General features: G+C 42.2%; 1 protein-coding gene across 2 annotated transcripts in view; it reads right to left on the reverse strand.

Annotated features, from left to right (window-relative positions):
• The window catches only part of MBTPS2 (membrane bound transcription factor peptidase, site 2), a 49,488-nt gene extending 44,901 nt beyond the window's left edge, over window positions 1–4,587 (reverse strand). Inside the window, exons 1-2 of one of the 2 annotated variants that reach the window (XM_055562947.1) lie at window positions 3,808–4,582; window positions 602–750 (exon numbers count right to left, since the gene is read on the reverse strand). In XM_055562947.1, the coding sequence (XP_055418922.1) occupies window positions 602–750; window positions 3,808–3,882 (224 nt within the window). In that variant the 5' untranslated portion in view covers window positions 3,883–4,582. Of the gene's footprint in view, window positions 1–601; window positions 751–3,807 lie in introns of both variants that reach the window. The other variant, XM_055562946.1, reaches the window with a different exon arrangement.
• Between the last annotated feature and the right edge of the window lie 17,012 nt (window positions 4,588–21,599).

Genomic DNA, 21,599 nt, shown 5'->3' on the forward strand with positions numbered 1-21,599 from the left:
TATAAACTATGATTTTTAAAATATTTTAAATTAAAGGGATAGGCCTAGCATAGCCAGGGAGTCCAGGACCCTGCTGCTGCGATCTGGCTGGCGTTGGTTTGTGCATATGCTTTATAGGAGGATAAATATTTTAAATATCCTTCCTCTGGATGGGTATCATAGACGAAGTACAGAGGAAAGCCTGCAGACTTTTGGAAGCCCTACTACTCCCACAACCCTTGTTTCTACGTATGATGATGGAGGAGAGAATTTTCTAAGATTGTTTTCCTGGTGGAAAATGCTCCACATGCGTTTTGCTTTTCCACTGATGTATAACTTCCATGGTAAAATGTGTAAGTCTGAAGCGTACTACTCACTGAATTTTTATGTATGTACATACACCCATGTGTCCACCACCCAGATCAAGACAGAGAATCTTGACTGTGAATGTGTGCAAAGCACGATGATGCAATCCCATACATTTATATAAAGCCAGAAAGTTTTTACATGGTCAACATTTTAAAACTCAGTAAACTGAAAACGATGGAAACAGTTCATTTAACACGTATTTCTCAGGATCACAATTACTAATCTAAACCAAAAAAGAGAAAATGAAGAATACCACTGGTAAAGCATCCTTGCTTTCCGCCGTCCCCAACTATAAAAGGCACGATTGAAAACAGCAGTCTGCCATCTTATGTGAAAAGGGGAGATGCTCAATCCATTGTTTTCCAGCCAGTCTTCATAAGAATGCTTAAAATATACAGATGACTGAGAGAGAAAGAAAAGTTTCACATCACTCAATTTGAAGAACAATTTATAATGTTTAAGAAAATTTTGAAAAAGCAGTGTTTTCTACAGGAAAGCAAGATAGCAACTAATCAAATGTTTATAACTTTTAAAGCTTTACATTTATCTATTTTTTCAGGATATTAAAGTATAAGTCTTGGACTAGCTGGTCTGCTGAGGTCAGAGTCCGGCAAACTACGGCCCATGGGCAAAAAATGTTTGCTTAGAACAGCATTGTCCAAAAGAAATATGTGAGATACAAGTGCAAGTCACATGTGTAATTTAAAATTTTCCAGTAGCCAAGAAAATTTAAAAGGCAAATAGAAACAGATTAATTTAAAAGTATTTTTAACTAAAAATAACCAAGATATTATCATTCAAAATACAATCAATATAATTATTGAAGTATTTCACATTCTATTTGTTTTCTTACTTACTTATGCACTAAGCCTTTGAAATTCAATGTCAACTTTACACTTAAGAGCACATCTCAGTTCGGACTAGCCCCATTTCAAATGCTAGATGGCCACATGTAGTTAGTGGCTACCACACAGGACAGCACAGGGCTAAAAGCCTTGTTACACAGCAAGAGGTCTTGTGTTATAATTAAAAAAGACCCCCAGCCGATCCAACAGAGGGGACAGGTTATTTGGAATCAGTGCTTTCTATACTCTTTTGAGCAACAACCCTAAGCACTTACCCTGGATTTGACCATGTAAAAATACAAAATTTATCAAAAGTCATCTTAATCTCAGTGACTCCTTAATATTCTTTGGGGTTGGGGAGACAGCTGCTTATATGCAGCTCAACAAACAGTTTTATCATTAGGAAAGTTTGAAGTCCTTGAGTAATGTAGGATTTTGGACAATATAAGGCTGCTTTATATACACTGCTACTGACCTCTTATCTGTTACAGTAAGTATGATAAGTATTTTGTCATATAGATGCCCATCCATTTGAGAAATTTCTCTGTCTCTAGAAGGATATTTCAGTCTTATCAGTCATAAATATGATCTGAGTGTGAATATAGGTATCTGTTTGCCTTTGGATCCATAATGTTCTCTGCTCTCAATCTTCAGGTGAAGTTTTAAACCTGTTTATTTTCTAGGACTTGGAAAAGGAGAGTGACACACCCTTTCAGGTGTCTACTGAGGAAATCCTAGACAAACTATGGGTAGAACAGCAGACCAAGCTGGGAGCAGAGAAACCAAAGGTGCAGGCTCCTAAAACCCAAGATTTCTCCATTCCCCAGGCAGATACTTTGAATGAGAGTTAGGTCTTCTGCCTAAGGAACAGTGCTCTCTTAGGGAGTTAAGGGCTGTTACTGAACTTAAAGTGACATCCTGATCACCTCATACACTGGACTAGACTATAAAGGTTTGAAAAAATTACTTTTATTTTGGATTTCTGTCACATATGCAACACGAAATCATGTGAGTTTGTTTTTTCCAAATAACAAAATCACTGTGTAAATAAGCACTGGCATGTACTGCTTATGACATGCTAAGCACTATGCCAAGTGTGTGCAGAGGAAGCACCTGGGGATCTTACGAGGATGCAGATTCTGATTCTGTGGGTCAGGAATGAGGCCTAAGAGTCTACATTTCTGACAAATTCCCAGATGATGCAAATGCTGCCAGTCCTTGAATCTCAGCTTGAGTGGCAATGGGCTCTACGTGGATGAATAACATAATCCTCTCTATAATATCAGGAGGTCTTTACAACTATTACACCTATTTTAAAGATGAAGAAATAGAGGAACAGAGAGAATTTTTGCCCAAGGTCACAATGGTTAGGAAGTGGCAAAGCCCAGCCCCGTGCTCTAAGGATTCTACTGTATTATCTTTTCACTTCGCAAGTTTTGTTTCCCTGGTGGCTCAGATGGTAAAGAATCTACCTGCAATGCGGGAGACTCAGGTTTGATCTCTGGGTGGGGACGATCCCCTAGAGAAGGGAATGGCTACTCACTCCAGTATTCTTGCCTGGGGAATTTCATGGACAGAGGAGCCTGGGGGGCTACAGAAGTCAGACATAACTGAGTGGCTAACACACTTTGAAAGTTTAAATACAACAAAGTAACATTAAGTATCATTTCATTCTAACATTAAACTTAAAACACACACACTACAGTATTCTATTTAAAACAGTATTCATAACATGAAGGTTTGAATTAGTCATAATTGGAACTTTCATTAAATATTAGAGAAGTTACATGATTTCATTCCTCGCATACAATACCCCCGCCCCCAATATGCAACTTCAAAAGGCTGCTTGAAGCCTGTGGTCAGACAATTGTTAATATCCGCTACCCAAGTAACTTAAGAATGGGCTGCGTACGAACGGTCTGTGGCAGTGGAGGGGGACAGGTATTAAGTGGGGGGGGGAGGTTAGCGTGAAGAACAGCGTATAAGATACAAAGTAGAATTCGAGTACTTAATAGTTATGTAAATCCTCGCTACTTTTAAGTGAGGTCAGTTAACTAGCGGCATTGGCAGCAGTTAGGAACGGGTTAGAAATGCAGAATCTTAGGCCCCCGGCCTAGATCTGCAGAATCAGAATGTGCTTTTTAACCGGAACTGCAGACGATCGTACGCACTTTAAAGTCTGAAACCACTGATCTAAATCACTTTGATTTAAATTCATTCCAATACCAGACTCTCTGGAGAGTCGCGACCTTAAAGACGAGGGCAAACAATGCCTTTCTCAGGCAGACATTTTATTTTCCTCTCAGGTGCAGTGTCGTGGGGTTCGGCGAGCCCTCCCGAGCCCACTACCGGCGCCTCCCGGGCAGGACCCGAAGGCTGCGGGGCCTAAGGAGCCCCGCAATGCGACTGCGGCTGATGCGCAGGTCACCACTCCCTTCCCGCAGCCAGCCGTACTTTATTTACTCCACCGGACCGCGCTCCACGCGGAAGGCCGCAAGTGGACACCGGCCGCACGGCTTCCATTCCGGGAGGCACAGGGCAGGGGAAAAGACCTCGGATCCCGCGCCCTGACCCTGAGCACCACGGGCTTGGGCCTTAGGCCCGAGGCCCTCACCTTCAACACCAAGTCGGTCAGGTAGACGGCAGTCCAGCCGCCCACCACCACTACCACCAGCGATACAGGAATCATGGCAGCGGCGGGGGCAGCGCAGGGAAGGCGAGCGCCGGCGTCCTCCCTGCGAGCTGCAACCAGCTGACCGCGCGGCGCCTACAGCCCCAGCATCTGAGCAGGGACCAAGCTGCCACGGGTTCCTTTCTCGTAGTGGCCTCGTTTCCTTCCGGATCCTTCTGGTGGGACACTCGGCCCGCACAGCTCGCACCGGAAAAGTGGGCGGGGGCTTATTTTCGCGGAACACTTAGGCGCCACAGCATCAGCTAGCTTACGGCTTCGAGCCCTCTAGCGATTTCTTAGTCTTTGGCCCTCCCTGCTGTCTGGTCTCCATTCTGTCTGGTCTCCATTCTCTCTGGTTCTGGTCTGGGGTGTGTAGTTCCTTTTAATCTAGTTAGAGTTTGGGGTCATCCGAAATAATAATCGTCTCCGCCACTCAGACGGTCTTAGGTATCCAGATTTAAATTATGTTCAATCGTTCTTTTTATTAAAACGTTATTTACACATAGAGAAAACACAATACAGATTTCAACTGTTTCGATGAGTTTTGATAACTATATATCCATGTACCCTAATCAAAATAGAGAACGTTTCCATCTCGGGAATTTTCTTCGCTCGCTTCTCGGTTAATCCTCTCGTCCTCTGCCCATTCCTACCCCTCGTTTTCTTTGTAAAAACTTTGTGTAAATAGAATCATACAATAAGTACTCTTTTGTGTCTGGCTTATTCTGTTCAACATATTTTTGAGCTTTAGGTTCATTTCCCAACCTTTTCCATTATAAAATTTGAGATTGGTGCTGCATTTAAAAAAAAAGTTCTAAACATGTTTACATATTTTTGTATGTTGACATGTACTTGATTATATATTGGCCTGGAGCAGTGGTTCTCAACCTTGGCTGTAACATTAGGATCACCAGGGAACTTTAAAAATTCCTGATGCCTGTTCTGTAGCTTAGACCAATTGAATCAGAATCTCAGAATGGGACCCAAGCCCCCGTATTTTTTAAACAGGTCATTCTACTTTGCAGGCAAGATTGAGAACCAGTCAACTGGATGATTTCTAATGGGAAGGAAAACTAATATTTATGGAGTTGTGTGTTTTTGTTTTTGTTTTTTTTTTTTTTTTGCATTCTCCTAATGCCCAAGCCTTTAAAAGTTAAACTTGTTTTAGCTCTCTGGAAAAGCATCAGCAGCAATAGTAATACTAATCCGAAATATTGAGAATACCATCTTAAGAATAATAAGTATCCCAAATAAAAATGCCCCCTCAGCCCCTTGCAAAGTAAAAATATAGTGAATACAAGAAACCTGTATGAGAGATACTGCTACTCATTTGCCTCACTCTCTCATACTTTTCCTAAAGTTTTAATAATTTAGCACCATTTCTTCCAAGCTTCAAGAAACCTTATGATTCAGTTTTACATCTTCTTGCATATATGTGTGTATATGTGTTGTTATAAAATGTTTCAATTTATTTTGAACAAGTGAAGTCGCTCAGTCGTGTCCAACTCTTTGCGACCCTGTGAACTGTAGCCCACCAGGCTCCTCCGTCCATGGGATTCTCCAGGCAAGAATACTGGAGTGGGTTGCCATTTCCTTCTCCAGGGGATCTTCCGGACCCAGGGATCGAACCCATGTGTCCCGCATTTCAGGCAGAGGATTTAACCTCTGAGCCAAACAAAGCTGGGTATAATTATAAAAGTTTATATTCAAGCACCCTGTGATGTCACAGTTTTCCATGTACAGGTATCCCAAAAGTCTTTATGCAGTTTTAGGTTTTGATAATTTCAGAAGTATAAATGCTACAAACTTGAAAAAGCATCACTTGAAAATTTATTTATATTTCTTTTACAGTTATTTAACTTGGAGAATTCTGAATAATTTTAAATTTCAAATTTTTTAGTCCAGAAGAAGGCAAACATTGACTGAAACAAAAAACTGAATTATATTTACTGTTCAAAAATTTCTGAGACCAAAGAAACATGAAAGAAATTTAAATAATTTTATTTTTCAAGTGATGTTATGTGTAAGTTCATAGAGTTTGTACTTCTGAAGTTATTGAAGCTTAAAACTACACTAAGACTATTGCTACACTATTGTATTTGAACTGACTTTTGTTTGCTCTTGTATCATGACTGTAGTTTTTAACTGTTTTTTCCTATGATGAGAAAATTAAGAAATAAAGTGCTTCTCTTTTGTTAGCCTGAAGCCGTCTGGACCACTTGCTGGGACAAAAACCAGATACTTTGTGGCTATCTGATTATACAAAATATGTAGGAAATGAGTTGATTGTGTTTTTCTGTTCCCAACCTAAATTTTTACTTATTCAACTGACTTGATGTTCACATTAGGGATCCAGCAGTCAAACAAAACACGGAATAGAATCCTGCTGGTTTCTGGAATTTATCAGTCATGGAAGGCAGCTGTGGCAGCAAGAAAAGACAAGATAGAGGATGCAAGGTGGCAGTAAAACAAAAATCTGTATTCCAGAAGATCAAGGTATTCTCCTTAGGATAAATGTGATCTACTTTACAAATAGTTTCAGGTTTCTGTCAAGTAACTGTCTTAAAGAATGCACAGTCAGGCTTCTATTCATATCATTTTATATAGCATTTATTTTTAGAGGGGCACCAAGTATACCTTTTGGCTGAATGGAAAATAGCTACATATTAGGGACTTCCATGGCTGTCCAGTGGTTAAGACGCCACACTTCCACTGCAGGGGGCGTGGATTTGATCCCAACCCCCTTAAAAAAACAGCTACATGTTAAAAATCAGTATTTGGCTGAAGCAGAATATCACTATCATATAATAAACTTCTAAGATACCAGGATCAACATGAACTATAAATATTAGATAATACTAATTTTAAAATACTACAATTTTGTTGTTAAAAATATAAGTATTCAGATTTTTAGAGTTTGATGTTCCCTTCAAGAATATTTATTTCTCATCAACTTCTTGGGTCATTATACTCTACATTTATGACACTAACTTATATCAGCCAAGATAAGCTTGGGAAACCAGCCCTAAAATCCCATTGGCTTAAAATGATAAAGATTTATTTTTTGTTTGTGCTACATATCCAACATGAATTGGTAGACTGATGCAGATTCCATTTTATCATGCCCAGTTCTCAAAGTGAGGCTCAGGATTTAATGCAGCAGAGAAAGAGGACTAGAATGTTTATCACTGGCAGAAAAATCCTATGACCAGACATGCATACATTACTTCCATTTCTGTTTCATGAATCTAAAGTAGTCAAATAGATGTGTCTCACTTAAAAGCCAGAAGGAGTATAATCCTCTGTATACCTAGAAGTAGAGAAGAATATACCTGGAAGTAAACATGAGTGTCACCTACCACATAAGTAGATGCTCTCTTTCATGCAATTGGCTTTCAATAAACCAGTCATCTGGGTTTTTCTATCTCTGTTTCAGTTTCGTTTCATGTAGACTAATATCAGCATCTTCCTGGAGTAGAATAAGAGAATCTCTTCAATCACTACCATGTAAGAAATACTTGTACTCTGAAAAGATCGATTTGATTTCTTCTGCCTCAGGTTCCTGGAAAAGGTCAGTTTTCATTCCAATCCCAAAGAAAGGCAATACCAAAGAATGTTCAAGCTGCCGCACAATTGCACTCATCTCACACGCTAGCAAAGTAATGCTCAAAATTCTCTGAGTCAGGCTTCAACAGTATGTGAACCATGAACTTCCAGATGTTCAAGCTGGATTTAGAAAAGGAAGAGGAATCAGAGATCAAATTGCCAACATCTGTTGGATCATTGAAAAAGCAAGAGAATTCCAGAAAAACACCTACTTCTGTTTTATTGACTATGCCAAAGCCTTTGACTGTGTGGATCCCAACAAACTGGAAAATTCTTCAAGAGATGGGAATACCAGACCACCTGACCTGCCTCCTGAGAAATCTGTAAGCAGGTCAAGAAGCAACAGTTAGAACTGGACAGTTAGAACAGACTGGTTCCAAATCAGGAAAGGAGTACGTCAAGGCTGTATATTGTCACCCTGCTTATTTAATTTATATGCAGAGTATATCATGTGAAATGCCAGGCTGGATGAAGCACAAGCTGGAATCAAGATTGCTGGGAGAAATATCAATAACCTCAGATATACAGATGACACCACCCTTTTAGGGCAGAAAGTGAAGAAGAACTAAAGAGCCTCTTGATGAAAGTGAAAGAGGAGAGTGAAAAAGTTGGCTTAAAACTCAACATTCAGAAAACTAAGATCATGGCATCTGGTCTCATCACTTCATGGCAAATAGATGGGGAAACAGTGGAAATAGTGAGAGACTTTATTTTCTTGGGTTCCAAAATCACTGCAGATGGTGAGTGCAGCCATGAAATTAAAAGACGCTTGCTCCTTGGAAGAAAAGTTATGACCAACCTAGACAGCATATTAAAAAGCAGAGACAATACTTTGCCAACAAAGGTCCGTCTAGTCAAAGCTATGTTTTTTCCAGTAGTCATGTATGGATGTGAGAATTGGACCATAAAGAAAGCTGAGTGCTGAAGAATGGATGCTTTTGAACTGTGGTGTTGGAGAAAACTCTTGCGAGTCCCTTGAACTGCAAGGAGATCAAACCAGTCAGTCCTAAAGGAGATCAATCCTGAATATTCATTGGAAGGACTGATGCTGAAGCTGAAACTCCAATACTTTGGTCACCTGATGTGAAGAACTGACTCATTGGAAAAGCCCCTGATGCTGGGAAGGATTGAAGGAGGGAGGAGAAGGGGACGAGAGAGGATGAGATGGTTGGATGGCATCACTGACTCGATGGACATGAGTTTGAGTAGACTCCAGACATGAGTTTGAGTAGACTCCAGGAGTTGGTGATGAACAGGGAAGCCTGGCATGCTACAGTCCATGGGGTCACAAAGAGTCGGACACAACTGAGTGACTGAACTGGACTGAACTGCCTCAGGTTCCAGAAAGTATTTTCTCTGCAAGCAGTTTTAATAAGATACATTGTTTTCACCTAAAAAGCATGTTATTTTGGTTTTGTTCTAGATGGCTTTTATACATTTAGTAGCTGCTATTCCATCTTCTTTAAAACATCTTGTTAAATATATGACAAAGTTATTCTAAAACCTTTGGACATCATGCATTTTTGTCTTTGACTGAAGTAGGATGTAGTGGCCCACTATCTTTCTGTTTACAGACAGTTATAATTGCTTTTGGATTACATTACTGAAGGGTATATGAACAAGACATTGTATGCTTATGATTCCTAAATCACTGAGCCTTTACCATCTTTGTTCTATAACAATTGACATGTTTTGAAACCAATTTTCCATCCTGTGAATAGTTCTTCAATCAGAATGCAGTATGTTGAGAGCTGTGTGAAACAAAAAATCTCTCAACAATTGAACAGAAGAAGAGTTGAATTTACCATACTGTTAGACTTGGTGTTGGAGAAGACTCTTGTGAGTCCCTTGGACAGCAAGGAGATCAAACCAGTCAATCCTAAAGGAAATCAACCCTGAATATTCATGGGATGGATTGATGCTGAAGTTGAAGCTCCAATACTTTGGCCACCCGATGTGAAGAGCAGACTCATTGGAAATGACCCTGATGCTGGGAAAGATGGAAGGCAGAAGGAGAAGAGGGTGGCAGAGGATGAGATGGTTGGATGGCATCACTGACTTAGTGGACATGAATTTGAGCAAACTCTGGGAGATAGTGAAAGACACAGAAGCCTGGCGTGCTGCAGTCCATGGGGTTGCAGTCAGAGTGGGAGTGCCTGAGGCCAGGGTGCACTGCATGACCTTTGGCATTGGTTTCCTGTTTGTCATTTTCCTTCTGACGTATCTATCTCCTTCAGATATCTGGTTATTTTGGCCTATGAACTCATATTCCCATGGAGGTACTGGCTACTTGGCCTGGTAGTATCTATAGGTAATGGCTGAAGGCCAGCCCCTAATCTGCATCAACTCCAAAGTTCAAGAGAAATAGCAAAAAAGTATTCCCTGTAAGCAAAACCTCAAACAAGGCAGTAACTCAATTATGTGCTGGGGCCAGGATGTGAAATAGAGTCTCCTGTTAACTCTTGTCCCAGGAAGCAAATTCGTGGGTCAGGGGTACACCTTTGAACCCACTTGGAGAAGGCAGCCTCCATAAGCTATAAGGATCTGAGGGAGCACAGCCAATAAATAAATAAACAAATTTAAAAAAGCAGTGTGCCAGCCTTATAGTACTACATCCAGCTTTATAAGAAGAGCCAGCAAAATTTTCATTTATTTAGCACTGCTTCGCTTGCTGTTTTTTTCTTTAAACAAATTTTATCTACCTATTCTACTCTTTTGTATTGAAGCATTCCACGTGGGAAGGCCCCAGGGCCTTGATGGAGTGAATTCCCTACAGAGGTTTCATAGAGACCCAAGTGTGAATCAAAAATAAGGGTGGAGGGAGGGGACATATGTTTACCTATGGTTGATTTAAGTTGCTGTATGGCAAAAACCAACACAATATTGTAAAACAATTATCCTTCAATGAAAAATAAATACATTAAAAAAAAAAAGAAAGAAACAAGGGTGGCCAGCAATGGAGCCCTAGCAAAAAACAGGGTGAGCAGGGAGATATGGGCAGTGCCTTTCTATACACTGTCCTGAGGAGACAGTCTGTAAAACTGACTAAATGAAGCACACTAACTACATGACCAAGCTCTTTCTGGCTAGCAGTGTTCAGGATGAGTAGCCCACCGTGCCTTCAGGCCAGCTGCAGCCTGTGTATTCTCAGTACACCTTCAGTTCTGGAAGTTTCAATAAATACCCCCAAGAGGCCTGACACTTCATGAAATTAAATCAGGTTAGGAAAACCTAATTGTATTTAAACTCTCTTTCTTTGCTCCAATTCCATATACCTCAAGCCATCTTCTGATAAATAGACACACCATGTAGCTTGTTTAAAGGAAAAGGTATACTGATCAGACAGTTAAGAATAAACAGGTCCACAAAATAGTTATTATTTCTCAATAAAAATTAATCATGATGCATATTCATATGTATGATTTCATCTTTTGTGGTTAGTGTGAATCAGGATCTCTGAGAGAGTTCACAGACGGTAACAACAAAGAGCCAGACTTGGACCACGGTGGATTCATTAAGCCCTTCTCAGCTGTGTACCTTCCTTCCAGCATCTACAGTTCATATGGTGAGTATGCTGATCCCTACTGATGGAGAACGTAAGACCACAAGCAGCAGGATGAGGACACTTGAAGTGTGGTTTCCTATCCCAGCACTCTCTGAAAACTCTACCTCAAAAGTCAACAGCAGGGACTTTCCTGGTGGTCCACTGGTTAAGACTCTGCCTTGCAATGCGGGGGGATGTGGGTTTGATCCCTGTTGGGGAACTAAGATTCCTCATGCCAAGGAGCAACGGGTTCCACGTGCAGCAACTACTGAGCTGGAGTACCACAACTAGAGTCTGTGCCCTGCAAGGAAAGATCTCACATGATACAACTAAGACCTGGCACAGCAAATAAATAAAAAAATTAAAGTCAGCAGCAGTTTCCTGGTGGCTCAATGTGATGTCTTCTCAGTCTTCCCCCTACACTCTCTTTGTTACTCAAAACTGTTGACCACCACCTGGGTTCCCAGGAGTGCTACCTGAGGTAGTCCAGACTGGAAAGAGATGGGAGGGTGAACTTGAGCTAAAGTTGGGAAACTAAGCACAAAAACCAAATATTTATTAATCATCTACTAAATATGGGTGCTAGGCATATTCTTTTAGATATCTGACATATGTTAGTGAATACAAGAGACAAACCCCCCTGTCCACATGAATGAATATAAGTGACTCCAGGAACATTAATAAAGGACTGTCTTCTACGTTCCTGTAGGGGTTTTTCTTTTTGTTGTTTGTTGGTTTTCAGTTGTGCTGGGTCTTCATTGCGGTGTGTGGGCTTCTCTCTGGTTGCAGCCCACAGGCTTCTCTAGTTGTGGTGCGAGGGCTTAGTTGCCCTGCAGCATGTGGGATCTTAGTTCCCTGACCAGGGATCGAACCCACATCACCTGCATTGGGAGGCAGATTCTTAACCACTGGACCACCAAGGAAGTCCTGTTTCTGTAGGTTTTATTCTCACTTTTATTATAGTACTTCAAACATATTATTGCAATTACTTGTTTCTATGTCTGTCTTGCCTTCCTGTACTGTGGGCGTTGGTATGGCAGGGATGTCATATCTTATTACTCTGCCACACAGCAGGCATTCAACAAATGCCAGTAGAATAAATACCTGAATGAACAAGTGAAGCTGAACTGCTAAACAGGCTGTTCAGTTCTAATGTCTTAGAGAGATTATGCTTATCTTGGTCTTAGAGGAAAATAGGTTTTATGTTAGAAACAAAAAACCTCACAAAACAAAAACACTGCACTAAAGGAATACCAAACAGCTATCAGCACTTCTCTCTGTTCTTTCCTGCTGACACCCTAGGCAAGGCCACCATCATTTCTCTCTGGATTAACAACACCATCTCCCAACTGGTCTCTCCAGCTCTTCTAACCTGTCCTCTCTCTTTTAGTCTCTTCTCTATAATGGAGCCAGGGAGCATTCTAAATTATAATTATGACCATGTAACTCCCCTTTAGAAAATTGTGCCACTGTTTTGTATTTTAGTCAGGTTTTGCCATATAACAATCCCAAGTCTCAGTGACTTTACCAAAAGAAATAGTTTTCACGCTCTTGGGTCTGTAGGTTGGTGGCAGCTCAGCTGGCCAAGACTACATTCAACTGGGTAGGACCCCAGACTTCTAGTTGGATTTAGGTCTAGCTCATCAAGTATCTGGAGAAGGCAATGACAAGCCACTCCAGTACTCTTGCCTGGAAAATCCCATGGATGGAGGAGCCTGGTGGGCTGCAGTCCATGGGGTCGTTACGAGTCGGACGCGACTGAGCGACTTCACTTTCACTTTTCACTTTCACGCAATGGAGAAGGAAATGGCAACCCACTCCAGTGTTCTTGCCTGGAGAATCCCAGGGATGGGGGAGCCTGGTGGGCTGCCATCTATGGGGTCGCACAGAGTCGGACACGACTGACCCGACTTAGCAGCAGCAGCAGCAGCATCAAGTATCTGTCATCCTAAGCTGAAGGGGCAGCAACTACATAAAGCATATCCTTTTCATAGCTGATCTCAGGATCACAGGATGGGGAGTCCAATTGAATGAGCTCCTTCAAGCTTCCTCTGGCCTTCTCTGCCAACTTTCCATTGGCCAAAATGAGTCACATTGCTAAACCCAAAGGCAGAGATGTACACTCTGCCTACTGTGAAGCCATGGTCACTTCTGTAGTATGAATGAAGAACTGAGAATAACAACTAATCCTACTTTTCCTTGACCTCAGGGTCAAGCCCAAATCCCTTCACAATTTTTTTCTTACTTTTCCACTTTCTTCTCTTGCAACCTCTCTACCTCCTTCACTGTATTCTTCTCAGTCTATTCGCCTTACCATCTTTCAGGTCCAATTATAGGAAATACTATCTCTCACTTTCAAGCCTTCTTCCAAGCTCCTGCCTTGTCCTGACACACTCTTCTTTCTCCCTTCCCTACATCTATCTTTCCGCCCCTATTTACTCCAAAGGTATCTGCCTCTCCCAGACATCAATGTAAATATCACCTCCTATAGGAATGAATTAGTTGCTGCCTCTCTGCATTGCCAAAGCTCCAACACCTGATTTTATCAGAGCGTTTAGCACAGGCATTTTTTTTTTAATTTAATTGACTATCTTCCCTCATAGGCTATGTGTGACCTTCATGAGGTTGCAACTGTGCCTCTATTTCACCATTCCCAGCACCTAACATCATTAGTGCCTTCCAAAGAGAGAGTACTCATTTTGTTTTTATTGGGTTGGCCAAAACGTTCCTTTGGGGTTTTCCATAACAGCTTACGGAAAAACCCTAACAAACTTTTTGGCCGACCTAACACTTAATGAATGTATACATAAGTGAGGACAAACAACCAAGAATGCAATTTGGTTTGAGGATCTGCTCATAATAATATAGTTTGAAAAGTCCAGTATATATGTGTGTGTGTCCGGAAGACTTATGGCAATGAGAATGTGCAAAGCCTTTGTATTTTTCAAAGCCCTCTGTGCTGTTTATTTTCATCACACATATCCCCCCTTTGTTAGACTTTTATCCACACGCTACATTGCAAGACAGCCTACAGGTTACCCTAGTAATTTGAAGAGAGGCTTTACCCTGTGGCGGTAATAAAAAAGACAGAACTGGGCTGATGATGTTTGCAACAATTCAGAGGATGCAGCTGGAATACTTATCAGCTCTGGTGGCTGATTGGATGTCCAGGGACAAAGGCATATCTCCCTTAGGAGGGAGTGGTCGGATCTGCCTTTGTGAGATACACTGCTCCAAGTTATTTATAGCCAGGAGACTAATTCTTAATCGATGAATTTCTGAGTGAAGAGACCCAGATGTTCCTTGCTAATTTTCCTTTTTAGAGGGTGTCAATCTATGTAGTCTGGCTTGAGGGCTGGGAGGGTCTATCAGTCACACCTGACTAGCTGTTCTGCATGAAAATTTGAACAGTATTGTTTTGTCTTCAGAATTTGAGGAAGAAAATTTAATTAAAGACAGAAACCACTCCCAGTCCTCAATAAAGAGCAGACAGGAAGGCTGATTAAGGATTTGAAAGTGATTGGTTGGAGGGTGGTGTTGGGTGGGAGGGTAGGCGTGTGCATAGAGGGGCTGGGAAAAGTCATGGAAGAAACCCAAATCTTCCAGGGTCCCAGCATATGGATTTGTTTACTTCAAGAGGTAATTGCCAGCTGAGGCCCATGTTCTTGAAGCTCATTTCAAATTCTGATGATAGAGAAATTATTCCTTTTTCTGATGATGAGAAATCTGATCCAAGTTGCATAGGCTTAGAAGCATCTCTGGTAGTAATTTGCTAGATTTAAGGATATAGGATTTCACAATTAGATTCTCATTTAAGAGAAACCATCTTGCTTATTTAGAAAATTAGTCTTTTATTAGTCAAAATGGATTTGCTTCTGAGGCCTAAACTACTTGGACTCATTTCAGGCAAATGTTTTCTAAGAGCTGAGTTCCTAAATTGAAAGAGAAACATAAGCCAACACAATAACATATTTAATGAACTGCACGAATGCATTGGAAAATTCCCATCCCAGCCAAACAGTGGAACAGAAATCACAACCAAAGGTGCCAAACCGCTTCTGTTTTTCCCAAAGGCCCAAATCATCCTGGGGCACGGTATTGACTCATACATTTATTGATTTTTTATTTTCTGAATTTATTACATAAAACCTGATCCTTTAAAAACATGGGCTGGTTTTTCTGGGCATGATTGGCAACACAGAATTGATTATTTCTCAAATGAGATCAGTAATCCCTTTGGGAAAGAGTGTGTGTGTTTGTGTTTGTGTTGGGGGGGTTGGTGGGAGATGGTTATGAAGAGACTTTGGAAACTTCACTTTATATGCAGGAGCAGGGATGTGGAGACCTCTAGATTGTATGATTAGCCTCTTCCTAACCCTGGTGGCTCAGTGGTAAAGAATGTGCCTGCAATGCAGGAGATGCAGGAGAGCCAGGTTCCATCCCTGGGTTGGGAGGATCTCCTGGAGAAGGAAATGGCAACCCACTCCAGGATTCTTGTCTGGAGAATTTCATGGACAGAGGAGCCTGGCAGGTTACAGTCCATGGGGTTGCAAAGAGTCAGACACGAATGAGCGTCTAAACAACAAATGCACAATATCTCCCGTCCTTTGTGTTGTGACTCATCATCTCCCAATTATTTCAAAGGTTACCGTGAAACTCTCAGCATAGCTGCTTAATGATGGCCTTGGAGAACTCTGCCCACCTCCTCACCCACAGGACACCAAATATCCCAAGTGGAGACGAGAATTGATCTGGTGGCCAGAGAGAGAAGCCCAGCAGGGCAGGCCCTGGGTGAGGGAGAGCAGGCTGGAGGGAGGGGCCTGTTCTGGATCTGGAGTCCTGGAGGATCATCATCTACAGGGTGAGGAAATGACTTCTGAACACACACAGTTCTGAGGTTCCGGGGAGAAGCCCTGGAAGGAGTGTGTACATGGATGGATGATCTGCTGCCCACGCTGTTCTGACTCAGCCCCCTACATATGACCTCTCCTTGTGCTTCTCTCCCTAGCATTCTTTGAGCCCTTGTAAATCAATTTATGCCACTGTCGCTGCTCAGACATCACCAGGTTCTTGGGTTAATATGGGAAAAGACTTAGTGATCAGAGTCACATGAGCCTCCTGGATCTCCTCCCCAGCAAGCAGACGGAAGATCACTGTCAAAGCACAGTGCAGACCCAATTCTGCCAAACACACAAGTACTTAGAGCCAACAGTCCCCAAACAGGCAGCCTGTTCTATGAGTTGACCTTACTGTCAGTTCCCTAGTTATTCCTACAAGCACCTGGCCTCAAAGGTTTAATCCAGGGTGGACCTGGCACTATTCTGAAGACCGGTGAGTAGGTCTTTTAGTCAGATTAGGCCCTACTGTTCTTTCTGAAGGCAGCAGGATACCAGAATGCTGTGCCCACATGTTAGGCTGCTGGGTATGTGGATTCCTGTTCTTTTACTACTTAAGAGTTATGAGCCCCATTCAGTCTTTCCAGCCCATCACATATCTTGAACATCTCTCATATGACCATTGAGAAATTCTTTGAACACCCCTTCAGTTAATATAAAAGCCCCAGGGCAGATTCAGATGGCCATGTTTGCATAGCTACCTGCTGAGGGTGGATTACTGATTAGAGCCCTTCAATGTTCACTAACTGCCCCTGGAGTGTACATTAAAGTATGTTTTCACTCACAGATTTAGCAATTTCTGTGCTCGCCCTGCACTAATCCCCATAAGTGATATTATAAATATATTCATCAAAAGAAAATAACTCAGTAAAACTGCTGCCACTCAGTGTGATGCAGTACGCAGGTTATTAAGCCATTGTTTCTCAACTCCAAACTCTTCTTTGTGATGCTAGGGTGGGTGGGGATTCCACAAATGTGTGCTTTGCCAGCTGTCAGCGTTGGGCTCTGCCCAAAGGGGCACTGGAGAGAGACTGCCAAGCTGGGAGACAGAGAAGGGATGGTGCCGTCTGTGTCTGGCATTAGCTGGCGACTATTTCACTTTCCACTTTCACGCATTGGAGAAGGAAATGGCAACCCACTCCAGTGTTCTTGCCTGGAGAATCCCATGGACAGAGAAGCCTGGTAGGCTGCAGTCCATGGGGTCGCACAGAGTCGGACACGACTGAAGTGACTTAGCAGCAGCATACTTTGTCAGTAGCCATGACTTCCAGCACCAATTGGTTCCACTTTGCAGGTTGTTTATAATCCTCTTGGAGCCAGCTCGTCATCCTCTCCTCAGTTCGGCAAGGCTGTCTTCTCACGCCTCTGAGGCACCAGCCGAGCAGCTTGCCCCTTTGGGGTCTGGGTCTCGGCTCCATGGGGTCCTTTCTCTGAGCTCCGAGGCTCCAACAACTCTGACTTCTTTCCTTTGCTTCCTCAGTCCCAGGGCCGGTACCTGCTTCTTGCAGTTATTGTCTTTGTCTTATGTTAGTGTTCCCCTTTGGCTTTTCCAACCCTCTGATGCCTGCTTTTGAAACCCGTATATTAAATTTTTCCTGTTAAAACAACTGACCTGGGCTCTATTTTCAGACTGGACACTAAACAGTATAGTCAGGGTCTAAAAATAACAGAAGCGGAGAAAATATTCTAGGAGCTTTATGAAGAAAATTTCAAACCAAAAAGTTGGTTTACATGGAAAGGACTAGTGGAATATGATTATCTTTGGATAGCCCGAGATCTAAAATGTCAGTATGGTATGCCTGTATGAATAATTATGAAGATTTTCCAACATCGAGTTACCACAGTGATCTGACAGCAGATACTGGGGAGGTCAGCATGAAGCTCCTAGGATTTAAAGACACTGTTCTAGCTAGTCTCCCAAAATGGCCCCAGTAATTCCTTCTCTCTATGCACATGCCACTCTTCATATCAAGGGCATAACTTATTTCCCTTCCCTGTGAATCTGGGCTGGCCTTTCAACTCACTTTATGCTGATATTCTTGGGATTCTGAGCCCAGTCATTAAGAGAAATGGCAGTTACTCTTCAGCTTCCAAAGTTGCTCACTCTTGAGACACTCCCTTCTCATAACCCAGTCACCATGCTGTGAGAAGCCCAAGGCACATGAGGAAGCCATGTAAAGGAGAACTCAGATATGCTGGTCAACAGCCCTAACTGAGATCCCAGTGGACAGCCAGTATTTACTGCAAGCCTCATGAATGAGACATCTTGAATGTTTCAGACCTCTTGGGCCCCCAGATGACTGCAATCCTATGTGACAGTATGTGGAGCAGGAGAACCATCCAGCTGAGCTCAGTCCACTAAGGGACTGGTGAAAGAGAAAGAAGTGGTTATTTAAGCCCCTGGGTTTTGGAGAGTATGTTTGCTGCAAGAGAGAACCAGGACAGACAGGAAGCCCAGTTCCCAGATACTGGGAAACTGATGTCACTGATAGGAAATTTGGTGACACAGTTACTAAGGTTGCTCAAACCCATCCTAGCAGGAGTATTTGTATTTCTACTGAATGACGCCTTTTAAGCTAGCACAGGAGGATGAAATTTCAATTATATTAGCTGCTACCAGAGCTTAGGGAAGGGTCTAAGTCCTTTGATAGGCTGCCTGGGTGATGGAAGATGAAGCACGTGGACAGTGAGTGAAAGGAGACAACAAAGATATAGGCAAAATTGCCTATATAGAAATGGATAGGAATTCACAGAGTGAGTGAAGACAGGAAAGTGAAGGGGAAGCAGAGAGTGAGAAAGCAAGGGAGCAACTAAGCAAGGACTAGAGTGAGTGTGAGGCTGAGAATGAGAGCGGGGTGAACAGGCAATCAGGTAGCAGGCTGGATACCTGAGAAATTCCTGGTTGTGGTGGTGGGGGGGGGGGGGCTATGACTTTCAGAACAAGGTCATCTAGGGCTTGGTATTTGTTGTAAATTTAGGCCTTTGGGGAATGTTTTCTGTTGAAACTGATGTGGCAATGAGACCAGAGACTCAGAAATTTTTGAAATAGGAACATTTGACATTTACTAAAAAAATATCCATGTGAGAAGAAAGGAGGAGAGCAAGTCCCAAGCCAGAGCCAAAGGTTAATTTGCCTGAGTTCTTAACATCAGGTTTACCATTACTCTTATTTATGAGTACAAAATTCAAGATGCCCACCCCGCCCCTCCCACTTCTTTCCAGAAATTGTGTTGGGATCCATAGGGAATGCAGACTCTTGTATTCATAAATGAATAGAGATGACTTTGAAAAGCAATTCAAGTATACATTTGGAAACAAAGGGAATCAAAGTAAATAGAATGACTGTTCACATGGAAAAATATTCAGGTGACTACTTAAAAAGAATTACAGTAGTCACTCAGAAGAACAGAGGAATCAAATGTTGAAAGAACAAAGCATTAAGGATCTCTTGTTACTTTGGTTTTTAACTTTGGGGACACATGACACAGAGTTCTTTAGCTTTTGGCATAGCTGATTTCCCTCAACTGCATGAAGGATAAGGGGCTGTATTTCCCTCTTGGACTGAGAAAAGAAAACAGAACAGAAAGAAATGTGTGAGTGAGACTCAGCAAGAGCTGGAAATCTTACAGAGAAGTGGTCAAGAAATACAGGAAATCATGAGCTCCTAGGGATCTGCAGACATTTTGGGACAGCACTGAACTTGTCACAAAGTTTGGGGAGACCTGAGTTCCCTCAAAGCCACAAAAGAGACCCAGGTGACAGTTATAAGAGAGTTCCAAGAGGGGATTAGAGCCAGGGGTGCTATGGGTGTTCATTCCATGTTCTTTTCTGTGCATCTAGAATGGTACTTACCAGCTCTCCTTGGGAGAAATGAGGACAGAGTCACTTGAATCATCTGTGTTCTGGGGTTCAGATATGGAAACCGAGTGGAGATGGCAGGCTTTTTATAGCCTAGAGTCTGAAGAGTTTTAGAGTCTTTAGAGAAAAGTTTTGGTGATGCGCTTCAGGCTCTGGCTGGTGAGTGGATCCCTATTCTAGCCATCGTGAACCTCTGGTCTCTAGGCTGGAAGGTATTTTGAGAGTCATGGAATTCAGTCCCCTATTGTCCTGATTGTACAAATGAAGCTCAGAGAGGTGAAGTGACTTGGGCAAGGTCAAGAATTGGTTATGCAGCAAAGCTAGAAAGGGAATCCTGCTTTTAGACTCTCCGTCTAGGGCTCTCCTGAGAAATGATTCCATGTATTTGTGGCAGATTATATTCAGTTCAGTCACTCAGTCGTGTCCAACTTTTTGTAACCCATGGACTGCAGCACGCCAGGCTTCCCTGTCCATCACCAACTCCCAGAGCTTGTCAAACTCATGTCCATCGAGTCGGTAATGCCATCCAACCATCTCGTCCTTTGTTGTCCCCTTCTCCTCCTGCTGTCAGCCTTTCCAGAATCAGAGTCTTTTCTACTGAGTTAGGCCTTTGCATCAGGTGGCCAAAGTACTGGAGCTTTATCTATAGATTATATTGCTATCCCCCCACCAAATACTTCTTTTTTTTCTCTCTTCAGTACCCCTCGCCTGTGGTTTGTGAACTCTGTTTTCCTTTTTTACCTCAGCAGCCTGAGTGAATATGACATGGAGCAGAGCTGTGCTCGATGTGTAGTGTGAGTAGACATACCATTTGCTGGCTGTCAGCCACTGAAGTTTTGAAATGGTTATCACAGGCTAACTTAGCCATTCCTGAATTTCTATTGCCTTGTTAGCAGGCTATCTTGCAAGAGAGGCAATGTCTTATCCATCGGTCTGCCTGGAAACTATCAGTACACTTGCACTGTAAGTTATTAATTTGGAATGCTGCTACAAATTCACCTCCTGTGAGTCTGGGTTACATCTGAATGGATCTAATCAACCTGGTTAACTGAAACATCAGAGCCAGGAGTTTAGAAAAGAGACAGTGACCTTGAGGCCTTCCCTGAACATCCCTTCCTCCACTGGACAGAAAGCAAGTGGGGGAGGAAGTGAGGAGAAGGGGGCCAGGCCAAGAAAGGGATTTAGGGGGTGATGCAGATGATGAAATTTCCTAACTTCATACTTTTGTGAAGGGCCAGTCTTGAGACTTAGCTTTGTCCTTGAGCCTTAGGAAGTTCTTCCCTACCTGGTCCCATTCCATATGGCCCAACCTCTCACAGGAGGCCATTCCTCATTCCTAATCAGGGGCAGAAGGAAAATTTAAGGTGGTGGCTATCGGATTATATCCTAAATATTTAAGTTGCAATTTCCATCTTAGCAGTGCTTAACAAAGTCTTCATTCTATATAGCTCATTTTTTCATAATCAAATTTAAATGTATCAAAGAGATTGACTTGGGTTATTCATTGGTTATTATTTATCACATTATGTCATTAATGTCACTGACTGTGTGTCATTAAACTGAATCAGCTTAGGGTGAGGTAATGGTGGCCCCAGAACTGGATTAGGTCATTAGAGAGTCACCCTTTGGCTGAAAATATTGTATACCTGTCCCATGATTCACACATATCCAGAAGCAAATCCCAAACACCAGATTTAGGTGAAATACTGTTTTTGAGCTATTAGAATTTTGATATTCCCCTTGTCAGAGGATGAGTTACCTAAAAGTGTTGCTAAAGTCAGAAGGTGATTCACGTTGATTATTACAGTCTGAAAACTCTAAATCATTAAACA

This window comes from Bubalus kerabau, chromosome X, assembly GCF_029407905.1.
Source record: "Bubalus kerabau isolate K-KA32 ecotype Philippines breed swamp buffalo chromosome X, PCC_UOA_SB_1v2, whole genome shotgun sequence".
In the NCBI taxonomy this organism is placed as follows: domain Eukaryota; kingdom Metazoa; phylum Chordata; class Mammalia; order Artiodactyla; family Bovidae; genus Bubalus; species Bubalus kerabau.